This window comes from Antennarius striatus, chromosome 21, assembly GCF_040054535.1.
Source record: "Antennarius striatus isolate MH-2024 chromosome 21, ASM4005453v1, whole genome shotgun sequence".
Classification (NCBI taxonomy): domain Eukaryota; kingdom Metazoa; phylum Chordata; class Actinopteri; order Lophiiformes; family Antennariidae; genus Antennarius; species Antennarius striatus.
Window position 1 is genome coordinate 2,489,249 of NC_090796.1, and position 12,195 is coordinate 2,501,443.

Here is a 12,195-nt window from a genome sequence, read left to right on the forward strand (position 1 = left end):
GAGACCTCAGGGAAGACCTAGGACACGCTGGAGGGACTATGTCTTTCAGCTGGCCTGGGAACGCCTCGGGACCCCCCAGCAGGAGCGGGAGGAGGTGTCTGAGCAGAGGAAAGTATGGACATCCCTCCTGAGACTGTTGCCCCCACGACCCGGAGGCCAGATGATCACTAAATGAGAATAGATCCTGTATAATAGATCCTGTTTAATAACTGTATACGTACGTCACTGCAAAACTCCTCATAAAACATTTATATAAAAACAAAATCCTAATAATTTAGTAAAAATTTGACTCTTGTCAACAAGAGTTTTGGGAAAATGGCTGGAACAGTTTAGCAAAGTCAGACGCTGGAGTCCAGAGTCGTATCAGGGTCACTGGAGTTCATCAGGAGGAACAGGCGCTTTGAAAGTTCTGGACCGACCCGTCGGGTCGTAGAGGTGATGCCTGCTCCTCTGCGGATCAGCAGGTCAGACAGCAGAGAGACTTTCTGCTGCTCAGTTCTGCACAGATTATAGGCCTGAAAAAACAAAACAAAAAATAGGAAATTTGAGGAGGAAAAAAAAGTCACGCTTTGCAATTTTTTTAAAAAAAAAGCATCTCTTAAAATGTTTGATTTAGCTATTGCCTTGAAATGGTATAAAAAAGACGTCTCATAACGTTTAAGTACAAAGGACAATTCCTAAATCCATTTCAGAATCTAAGGGGTTCTTTTTGCCAGATACTGTAGCACTGAAGTAATACAGTAAGGCCACTGGCATTCAATTCATTAGCAGTAGACACATTATGTTTAACATTACTGAATGTGTTTCTTAGTTGGGATTAAGGTTAGCAAATAATGCAAGTTAACTGTGGTAATATTTAACAGCTGGTTAAGAATACAAATCAGTGCGGTGCTGCCTGGCAGGATTTATCTGAGACCTAGAATTAATTAAGTTTGCATCTGTTTCCTTTCTAAGCATTTCTCACCATCATACAGATCAACATACTTTAAAAGCTGCATATTATGCAAGATACACGTTTTCTGTTTTCCAACAGATGTCTCTGACAGGAGGAAAAAAAATTATCATCTCTCTCTTTAAATTGCTGCACCTATCAAAAAATATTTCCTGTGAAGCATTGCTCAGATTTGAGGCCAAGTATGACTTCTGTAGATTTTGCACCTCCTCCAAAGAGGAGACAGTGCAGCTAGTCAGTTTGGTCAACACAAACCAACGAGACCCGGGGTGTCAAGTCGAGGGTCACATCACCATAACGGCTGTCCTCAAAGGGCCAGATGTAACTTCTAAATGTAAATGTAACTCAATGAAATTGAGTGCATCAATGGTTGTGTGAGAAAGTGCTAAAGACAAGGAGGATTGTGGGATGGGGTACCTTCTTCAGCAGCTGAGGGGAGGGGTACGCTGCCAAGAGGGCTGAGGCCATATCCGGGCTGACTCTGTTCAACTGCTGGATCTGTCTTTTCCACACCTGCAGCAGCCCACCCCCAGCTTTATCCACCTTCTGGCCCCCCGCCCACTCACTCTCCAGGTAGAATGAAAAACCGGTCTTCTCCCTCTCTCGCCTGAAAACACGGGATGATGGGTAATAATCATTTGATCTGCCGGAACACAGGCCACTCCAGTGTGCAAAGAGCTCGCTCACTTGAAAGGTGCTTCTGCAACCGCTTTGGTTGTCATGGTGATGTGATCTATAAAATCCTTCCAGGTCATCAAGAAGCGAACCAAGACATTAGTGTGAAGTTGGAGATGCACCAATGCCTGATGGGATATTGAAGAGAGTGCTTGTCATGGTGCACTTACACACTATTAAGGACATACTCAGGATGTACTGCATACTGGCAATTAAATAAACTATTTAGTGCACTAGAACCGGCACACTGCAACACACAAGGTTACTGACAATTCATTTAAACTCATCCTAAATGTTCTACGTGTCCAGCCTACCTCCTCTACTTCCACTCTCGACACCTCAGGCGTTGCCTCAGCACCGACATTCTTCCTCCTCCTCTTCCCCTTTCCTTTCTCCTCGCCTGCGACCGCCTCTCGAAGCCGCTTCTGGTTTTCTGACTTCTGCAATCTGAAAACAGAACGTTGATTCTTTTTACGTCTTCTCCTCTGAACATGTTTCATTCTCTTTAAACACACTTACGTTACAACTGTTCAGCTCATAAGTAGATGTTTATTGTCATTTTTTCCCCAAATGTTTTACACATACATGTTCTAAAAACTAGTTCTTGTGGTTTCTATGTTTAAATATTAAAATTAAATATCAAATACAATAAATTAGTATTATTTTAATTATATTAACTATACATTAATTGTATTAAATACTGTATTAATTTCAATATTAAAATAAAAAAATGTATTCTCTTGTAATTTCTATAATATCATTGTGCTCTGTACAGAGAGATGTGTGTCCATTCTATAGAAGAGAATGGGAACATTTAGCATCCATCTATCCAAAAATTAGATGTAAAACAGAAACTGATTGGAATCCGATTTGCCTGCAGTCTGAACGCAGCCTAAGCTGCATGTTTGTGGAGGTGGGAGGAAGACAGAACCCACACAGAGAGGGGGAAGAACATATTCACATAGCAGCTCACTAATCAGGAGCTTCATCAGCATCTTCTTTCTGTCACTCTCTCTCTCTTTTTTGTCTCTGGTGCTATTATATAACTCCATGAAACTTAATGACAGTTAAATATTGCTAAATTGACACTTAATTAACGACTATAATACAGGACTTAGAGTTCTTCTCCAAAGAAGAAACGACCCACAAATGGAGGCAGAGTCATGCTGATAAATTCTTTTTATGTCCTCGACTACAAGTGAGACAAAAACAATGAGTCCTTAACAAAACTGGTTTCCTTCTTGCCTCTCTGAAACGAAGTAATCCACGGCCAGTCGTCCCCTACCTGAAGTATTTCTCCAGGTTGATGACGACCAGACTGAGGGACTTGTCAGGATTCCGCCTCTGCTGCTCCTGGACCCAGGACGTCAGCGTGGGACCAGAGACACACCCACCGTGTCTCCCCTCCTGTGGTGGAAGGAACCATGAAGGAAATGATGGCAGCTGATAGTACAGTTTTTTAAAATTTTTATACTTATATATATTTATACACACAGTATATGTACATAGTGTGTGTGTGTGTGTCTAAAGAGACAGGACATGACAGGACAGACACAGATAGACAGATTCTGCAGCGATGTTTCCCTTGAGTGGACAGCAGGTGACTGTAGTTAAAAGATCAAGATAAAGACGTGAATCCAGACAATGTTTTTACACATTCATGGCAGAATTTAGTCACAGAAATTATAATGACTTCCACCTAGAAGCTCTGACCATCAGCAATAACATCCTTCTTATATTACATGTGTCATCATTATTATTATTATTGCAGGAAATGTGATACTTTGCTAATATCAGGCTCATAATTGATCGGATATCTTTCTGCATCCTTTTGGGAAAAACTTCATCTTTCTACATTTTTTCAGTTATATAAATCTTGAATCTTTACATCTGTTTATCTGTCAAAAACTGAGGAAAAAAGTTCTCTGATCTTACTCTGATCATGCTGGAAACATCCATCTGTAGTCTCACATTAGATTTATCAATAATTTATTAGCTGTATTTTCTGCTTCCAGTTCTTCTTCCTCATAACTTTTAACTTTCCCTGGCAGCAGCTAATTCAGCACCAACCTGGATGAAGTTGTGAGTGAGAGTGATGAAGTCATCGACTGTCATCTGCATCACCACGTGGGCCTCAGGTACACACACTCCATCAGGCTGAGAGGCACAGAACACACACACCATCACTCATATTGAATAGGTCATTCTGTGGTTTTATTACCAAAGGAGTACTTGTTTAAGGCAGTTCCAGAATGGTGGGTGTGTGTGTGTGTGTGTGTGTGTGTGTGTGTGTGTGTGTGTGTGTGTGTGTGTGTGTGTGTGTGTGTGTGTGTGTGTGTGTGTGTGTGTGTGTGTGTGTGTGTGTGTGTGTGTGTTTTCACCTGTGCAGAGGGAGGCCTCCTCATCCAGTTAACACTTCGTGGGATGGGTTGTTTCTCTACAGCGCAGCTACAACCCAGATCCTGGAGAGATGCCAGCAGAGTCCTGCCTTCCTCCAGCTGTAGGAGAGCTGAACACACAACATATCCTCCACACTAAGACGCAGCTTTGATATGGTCTCACACATCGTATACATACTGCAGAACCTCGAGAAACGAGCTGCTCGACATAGGAGTTATTTGAGATAGGAACCGTTGCTCTGTCCATATTTTTGTTCGACATACAAACAAAATCCAAGATATGAGCCGTGCTTCAGGAAACCACCGCTAGTTGGCGGATGGATACAACATCAATGAGACCGGATCTCGTTCTCGTTGGTGGAGTAAAGACACAGCTCGTGTGTTCTTGTGACTTTTGTGTTTCATTTCATACTTAATCATTGTTTATATAACTCTTACACAATTAATTATACACAGGTAAAGTCTGCATGTGTATTGTTTGATAAAAATATGTTGTTTGTTTCATAATTCAGGTTTTTTTTTACATATCTTGAATGGATAAAAATGATTTTCGTTATTTTAAATAGGGAAATGTTTGACTTACAAGTTCAGTCATGAAACAAATGAAAACTGTATCTCTAAATACTACTGTATATCAATATCATTTAGACTATTTAAAAAAAAATCAAGAAATCTACACACACACACACACAGACACACATTATAGCAGGCCTGAAAGTGAATTTATTAACCACTATTCAGTGTCAAGCTGTTGTTTTTTTTACTTTACCTGGGTCCACAGCCACCACCATGTGTTTGATACACTCCTCCGGCCTCATGGCTTTAGCCGCCTCTGCCAAAGCTTTTCTCTCTTCCTTCTGTCGGTCTCGTTCCTGTCTGAGCGCCTCCTTGCCCCCCTGCGGATGCTCCCTGGCTTGCCACCTCCTCAGAGTGTCCTCCCTGGAGGTGTGGATCTCCTCTACTGCCCGCCTGGCAGATTTCTTCTTGGGAGGAGACACATCGGTGCTTCCTTCGCTGAAAATACGATCTGGGGGTTGCCATCGCTGAGGAAGAGCCACCCCCTCCTCTTGGCCATCAGGGACTCTGTGGAAGCTGAGTGGGCATTCCGACTCCGGAAAGCAATTCTGGTGGGAGAGCTGTGAACGGGCCAGATTGGATGGCGAATAACGCTCAGTACCTTTGCCATTAGCGACAGCGGAGGAGGCTCTAATCACATCGTGTTGCTTCTGTTTGAGTCTCTGAGCCAAAGGGACATAAGGTGCTTCGTCATCAGATCCGCTGCTGATCACCGTGGCATCAGCGGTTCCTGTGTATGTGCCCACTCTGCGCTTTGCTGCATCAGAGCCCCGGGGGTCTAGTTTCTCGGTTTGAACCTGGGAGGCCGGGGTGAGGCGTCGGCCCGGCTGGAGGAAGTCGAACACGGGCAGGTCGTCGACATCGCTGCTGGAATCACCGGAGCTGCTCATGATCTCTCAGATGTCGTTACTGCGATGAAGATGTGACACAGAGTTATTATAAGAACAACAACAAACAGAAATACTTGGTCCCAGCTGTGAATGTGATGGATTTTACCTGTCAGGTCACAAACACTAAGATTCGTGTTTTATTTGACACGGTGAGGTGAACTTTCAGTGGAACTAGCAGGTCCAGACTTCCTGTTAACACATTGTAACCGGAAGTCAACAATTAGCACAATTACACTCAACATATTATTTAACGAATACATGGAAGTGACTTTAATTGACATACTTTAGACCCATTATTACGTTAAAAGTGGACGTAGGCATGTTCGAGTTGATAATTTACTCTTTGAACTCACGTACTTTTCTGTTTTGTTTAAATGGACTCACCTCTCGTTTACTGTTGTGTTCGAGTCCCGTTGCTGCTGCGGACACGGAACACCCGCACACATTCAAACAGCTTCATCTTCCTCTCCTTGTTTATTAGGCGGTCAGCCTCCAGCCGCTCAGCGCCTCAGCGCCCCCTGCTGCTCCGGAGTGTGAAGCACACAACACCACTACGACCTTCATCCTCTGAAAACGATGTTAAAAAGAGGGGAGAAATCAAATCACACTGTTCTACCTGCATCTACCCGAACAATATTCCTTTAACATTCATTATATCCCTCTGCCTGACATGATGGTGACCTGCCTTTCTCTCTGCCATGCTCAGTACTGTAACCCCTCCAGGGTGAAATCCTGCAGCCCATCTCCCTCTGTTTGTTCCTCTTCATCTGTGCTCCAGATCTAATTCACCTCCAAACGACACGCTCCACTAGTCATCCTCCTGACATCCCTCACACAAACTAGTCAGCTTCCGTGCCATTTACAGAATATTTAGCATGCAGCACCCCGATATCAGCGTTGTTATCACATAATTATCTTGTTTGTGCACACTGACTACACTTTTTAAATTTGACATTTCTTACATGGAAAAAAGATAACTTCCTTGTTCCTCCCAGTTCTATTTTTTCTGTTACAGGTGAATTTTTATGCAGATTAAGCTCTTCTTTACTGATGTTGATTTCTAGATAGATAGATAGATAGATAGATAGATAGATAGATAGATAGATAGATAGATAGATAGATAGATAGATAGATAGATAGATAGATAGATAGATAGATAGATAGATAGATAGATAGATAGATAGATAGATAGATAGATAGATAGATAGATAGATAGATAGATAGATAGATAGATAGATAGATCCTTTATTAATCCCAGAGGAAATTGCATATTTCTCTATTTCCTTTTCCTTTTGCCATCTTATTCACATTTTCATTCTGTCCCTCCTAAAAGTAATGGAACACCATACAATTCCACTTGAATTGTTATTCTTTCTTATTCCAATCCCTTTTGCTGGTACCACCTCCCCTGTTATTCCTGTTTCTACAGTCTTATCACCATCTGTGTATCGTTCCAAAAACCCACAGTACTCTGTCATTATATCATATTAAATTATTCTTCTTAACTTTAATGGAATTTCCCATTTTCTCATCCATAGGTTGGGTTTTTGGTGCATTTTTCATCCTTTTTATGTACAATTGCTGCCCATGTTGAGTCAAAATGTAGACTCAAACTTCTTCAATGATCCAATCTTTTAAAATTCTTCCCCACACATGTCAAGTTTATTCCTTTCCTCCACTCACTCATGTCAGTTATCACACAGGGTTGTATTTTACGGAGTATCTCTTCAGAAAACTTGTGTCCTGATGTGTTCATCTGAAGCATTATACTTTTTAACTTTATTGTTTGTCAAATATAAATGGGAATCATAAATAATAGATTATTTGTGCACATCTTTGAATGTTCTAAATGTTTTCATCAGGGACTATTGGCCCTTGGACGTGCTCACATGATCAAATCTAGTCCTCCTTATAAAACCTCTGGACCCCCCTATTCTAACAGAAGTATTGCACTGTAAAAGAGATGTTGTAATGACTATTCCAGCTTTATGAAGATTCCTGAATGAACTACTATGCGAGGATCTCCCTCCCTCCTTCCCATGGCAGTCCTATCACTCTCAAATGATCCTTTGACAACCAGCTGAATGTGTTTATCTCTCCAAGAATTAGTCACCAAAGCACTGTTTTCCACATTAATCATTTCATTTGTTCTCTTTCACATGCCTTGTGCTCCTATTGTCTTTGTTCTTTAGTGCCTTTGGTCCGTTCTTGTGACATTCCAATGGTTTCTGCATACATCTAGTTTCTTTTCCGGGAGACAGGGAAACCAAATCAAAAATGAAGTCAAGTGTGAAAAACTGAAGTGTCAGTCTGTAAAATGGAAAAGTAGCAAAAAAACCAGACAAAATAGCAGCCAATAGAAAGAGCGAGACATCAATGTCACAAGTATTGGTGAACGATAAAGAATGTGTGGAGTTCTAGTGTTAAAATGTAATGAGAGAACAGTCATCAAAAGCAAAACAGAGTAGTGACATCATCGTCAGGAAACATCCAGGAGTGACAGAAAAACAGGCCATAACCCAAGAGGATTTAAACGTTCCATTTACAGTGTCTGGATTAAGGAGAGCAACTTCAGATGCAAGGCAGACATTCCCAGGGTAAGGTTGTTATAGTTTTCTAGCGCATAAGGAGAGCACTTAAAGTAATTCTGAAGATGTTTCCCTTAGAACGGGTAACATCCCATCTGCATGGAAACAGCATAGAATCAACACCCAATCCAGGTATAGATCATTCAGATCATTCTAATACAGACCGAATTAACTTGACAGTTAGAGAACACTATGGAGAGGAAAGTGACACAAACACACTTCTTAGAATGCAACCATCAGGGAAAAAAAGTATCCTGTGAGATGAATGGACAACTGAGCGGGTCAGAAAGTTTACCTGGAGACAACGCGTGGAGAAATTTAAATATATTATATATGAAAAAAGGTGATTATTTCCTTCAGTGTCTGACAGGCTAGGCTTGGAAAAAGGCACACAACTATATCAACTAATACTTTTATGATAAAATACTAATATTCAAACTTAAAAACATATAATCAAATTAATCAAAAGGAAGATAATGGATCGTGCAGCAGAAGATACAACACAGTGGGAATGATAACAATAGTTATGGACATGGACAACAGTCAAAAAAGTTTCACAATTTCACAGTAATTCAATTAAGTTATTTTGCTTATTAAATATTAAATCTAAATAATATATGAATATAGTCCCATATAGACTACACGGTAGAGAGAGTTGCTTAATTCCTCTGGCTATCTGCCCATTTAGGAATGGGTGGAAATGACAAAGCAGAAGCATTTGATCAATAAAATCAAGCTCAATACACTCAAAAATGTAGTGAGTTGAAATCAAAACCGTTATCAAACAAGATGTGTACACAATCTCACAAGAATACTAGAACAATAAAGACACAGGAAGACACAATTAAAAGATACAAAGAAAAAAGTTGGCAATAGAAAAAGTCAAGGCAGGAACTGGAGGAAGGAGGGGAAGGAACGGGGAAGGGGTCTATGGACTAAACCCACTGTCCACGAAATAGAAAAACATACATCACAGCTATGCTCACATCGTATTGAACTAGAACCCATCCACTACAACTTGACTGTAATGAATATGGGGACAAATGTCAAGAACTGTCAAAACAACCAAAAAAAAAATAGAAACTGGATTTGAGGTTAGAGGATCTCTTGGTAAAAAAATGTAGTTTCAAATTAAGATTTTTAAAAGAAAAGTTAGCAGATGTTGCCTCAGCATCAAAGTTGTGGGTTCACTTTGTACTACAATTTTGTTCTTTTGTTTTGTTTTTTTATTATTAATTTAAATTTTGGGACTACGAATGCCGCGAAACAATAACCGGATGTAACGTAAAAACGGAAATGACGTAAAAACAAAATGGCGACGCTGGCGTCTTTACTGTCCAAGTCAAGAACAGGTATCAATTATCTACATTTGTGTTCTATTAATTCTTAGTGAATTTAAAAATCATGTTGCAAATGTTGTAGAATCTTTTCTTTTTATTCTCAGTGACTATGTTTTTACGTTTTATTTTAAATGAAGGCAGTTTAACGAGCTAACAGCTAGCTAACAGCTAGCTATCTGACAGCTAGCCGTGCTCTGAATGTCATGGAGTATACAGCATTTTGTATATTTAGTATTTAGTATAATTAGTGGTAATTAGTCCATAATAGTATTTATTATATTTAGTATTTAGTATATTTAGTGTATTTAGTGTTAAGTTTTTAATCCTAAATATGTGAGATAGGATGCATGTTATATTTGAGAAACACACACGAATTCATAAAGAATATAAACCAATAGAATACTATTAATCTCAATTATAGAGAGTACTGCTGCCATGAAGTTGCCCCTCCTTTCCAATGAACTTACAAACTGGACGTTTGTGTCTTCACTTGATGATTTCTGCTGGTTTCAGGTCTGCTGGCGCCCAGCCAGTCGTTTCTGGTTGACTCTGTGAGGCATGCGTCTAAGAAGAGTGGTGGTAGCTCCAAGAACCTCGGAGGGAAAAGCCCTGGACGGAGATATGGCTTCAAGAAACAGGACGGTAATGACAAATATTTGAAAGCATTCAGTGCTTTAGCAATTCTTCTGCGGAATCAATCTCATTTTGCAACGATGAGCTTGTTTTATACAGACGAATGTAAAAACAATGTGTCTGTAGTGAGAAGTTGTTTGGTTCATTTACACATTTTCACTTCACATGGCATCTTGCCCCACTTGTTTCTGTCATTCTCTCCATATCTGTTCTGCTGACAAGATTTTTTTTTTACCCAAATGTTGTTTTCTTAACAGCAATTTAGCCACATGTGATTGTGATTAATGCATGTAAGGAAGTACAGAACAAGTGTGAAGGAAGTTTGACAGGAGGAAGGTGTGCTATGTGTGTGTGACAGAGGTTTTCAAAGTGGAGGTGTGATTACACCAAAGACCAGCTCTGAGCCTTTTCTTGTTTTCAGCAGTGATATACAAATGGAGTCGGGATACAGGAGTCTCCATGGTACATGATGTTTGCAGATAGTGATCTGTAGTGAGAGTAGGGAGCAGGTTGAGGAGAAGTGGAGTGTGCATTAGAGAAGACAAGAATGAAAGTAAGCTGGAGTTAAACAGAGGGCATCTACTGTATGTGAATGGATGGTGGAACAATGAAGGTGCAAGGAGCGGAGGTAGCAATGAGACAGACATTTAGTACTTGGAAGTCAACCATCCAAAGTAGTGGAGGGTGTGACAGAGAGATGAAGAGAGCACAGGGAGGGTGGAATAGATGGAAAAGAGTCAGGAGTGATCTGACAGACAGAAGGGTCCCAGATAGTCTAAAGGGAAAGGACTACAGGATGGTTGTGAGACCAGCTGGTTTAGAGATGAGGGCACTGACCAAAGGACAGGAGGCTGAACTGAGGGTGTTGAGGTTTTCTTTGGGAGTGACCAGAATGGACGGGATTATGAACGAGTAGATTATAGGAGCAGCTTTATAAGCCAGCTACCATATTGTTTTAATTGAAACCAGTGAAATGTCAAAGAATTATTTTGTATGGAGAATCATTTGTTTTCTCATAAACCATCAAACAAATTATTTTAGAGGTCCTTTAATTGAGGAATTTGTCTTACAGGTTGTCTTAATATACATAATTAGAAGAATTCAGGTGATTTAACTCTTCAATTGCTCTCTAGGTAACTTTGTCCGTGCGGGTAACATCCTAGCAACCCAGAGGCTGTTGAGGTATCACCCAGGTGCTCATGTAAGTCAATACCTCTCAAAAGAATGTTAAACCTATGTGATCAGAATGTTTTCATCCTGTATCTCCTCCTTCCCACTCCCTTAGGTGGGGATGGGAACTAACAACACGCTGTTTGCGCTGGAGGATGGCCACGTCAAGTTCACCAAGGAGGTTTACGTCCCTCCACCACGCAGCCAAGAAGCCACTCAGGTCATCACCAAGCTGCCCAGCGGAGCAGTGCTCTACAAGACCTTCATCAATGTCCTGCCAGTCAAACAGGAGGGCAAATTCCAACTTGTGGACATGGTTTAACCCCCCCATTCTGGACTGAAATGTTATTTCTACATGCTGTTGGCGCTGGTCAAGATTGAGATTGAGTTATTGTTGTTGAGACTTGATTTCTAGAGACTGACTTATATCAGCAATGCCTCGTGATCTTCAGAGTCTGAGTTTTATTACTGTTAAACTCTCTGACTGATTAGACGGACATTAAACATCACGTCACCGTGGGATGGGGTCACCCTTAACTGTTCATGTCGTCTGAGAGAGTCATGCTGAGGACTGAGGTTCCATTACAATTAATATGTATTTGTTCCACAAGTATCCACACTGTCGCTGAAGTCATCCTTGGAACCTCAACATTGATCACTCAGCTCTGATTTTTCTTCTAGTTCCATAAGTTTGAAATGTGTTGATCACCAGGTCTGAATATGTAAATCTAAATGCTCATTGATGGGTGTGAGATCATTTCATTTATGGTACTGTACTTGTATTTGTGCTCCAAGGCTCTTTCTCTGAATCGTCTGTTATCAGGAAGGATCATTTGTAAATGAAAAGATTAAATCTGAATCAAATCGCCATTAATATTTTCTTTTTTTTTACCTTCGAAGTAACAAGAAAAATGTATAAAGAATTCCATGTTTTACAGAAATAAATGTTTTGTTGACAAACTGCAATGCCAA

General features: G+C 40.5%; 2 protein-coding genes across 2 annotated transcripts; one reads left to right on the forward strand and one right to left on the reverse strand.

Annotated features, from left to right (window-relative positions):
* Positions 1–283: 283 nt before the first annotated feature.
* eme1 (essential meiotic structure-specific endonuclease 1) lies at positions 284–5,957 on the reverse strand. The gene is made up of 10 exons (XM_068305941.1): positions 5,877–5,957; positions 5,599–5,681; positions 4,796–5,511; positions 4,009–4,136; positions 3,698–3,784; positions 2,913–3,034; positions 1,942–2,074; positions 1,640–1,755; positions 1,370–1,559; positions 284–515 (listed from the first exon to the last, which is right to left on the reverse strand). Exons 3-10 carry the CDS (start codon positions 5,490–5,492, stop codon positions 339–341), a joined length of 1,650 nt encoding a protein of 549 aa, XP_068162042.1. The 5' UTR covers positions 5,493–5,511; positions 5,599–5,681; positions 5,877–5,957; the 3' UTR covers positions 284–338.
* A 3,414-nt stretch (positions 5,958–9,371) lies between these two features.
* mrpl27 (mitochondrial ribosomal protein L27) lies at positions 9,372–12,195 on the forward strand. The gene is made up of 4 exons (XM_068305724.1): positions 9,372–9,432; positions 9,934–10,062; positions 11,187–11,254; positions 11,339–12,195. Exons 1-4 carry the CDS (start codon positions 9,393–9,395, stop codon positions 11,543–11,545), a joined length of 444 nt encoding a protein of 147 aa, XP_068161825.1. The 5' UTR covers positions 9,372–9,392; the 3' UTR covers positions 11,546–12,195.

Bases quoted from the DNA above. Each gene is read 5' to 3' on its own strand.
- eme1 (XM_068305941.1), bottom strand. From the start codon at position 5,492: ATGAGCAGCTCCGGTGATTCCAGCAGCGATGTCGACGACCTGCCCGTG. The intron at 4,137-4,795 runs GTAAAGTAAAAA...TTGTGTGTTCAG, and splicing joins GGTGGTGGCTGTGGACCCAG to CTCTCCTACAGCTGGAGGAA. The intron at 3,785-4,008 runs GTGAAAACACAC...TGTGCCTCTCAG, and splicing joins GGAGGCCTCCCTCTGCACAG to CCTGATGGAGTGTGTGTACC.
- mrpl27 (XM_068305724.1), top strand. From the start codon at position 9,393: ATGGCGACGCTGGCGTCTTTACTGTCCAAGTCAAGAACAG. The intron at 9,433-9,933 runs GTATCAATTATC...TGCTGGTTTCAG, and splicing joins ACTGTCCAAGTCAAGAACAG to GTCTGCTGGCGCCCAGCCAG. The intron at 11,255-11,338 runs GTAAGTCAATAC...CCACTCCCTTAG, and splicing joins GGTATCACCCAGGTGCTCAT to GTGGGGATGGGAACTAACAA.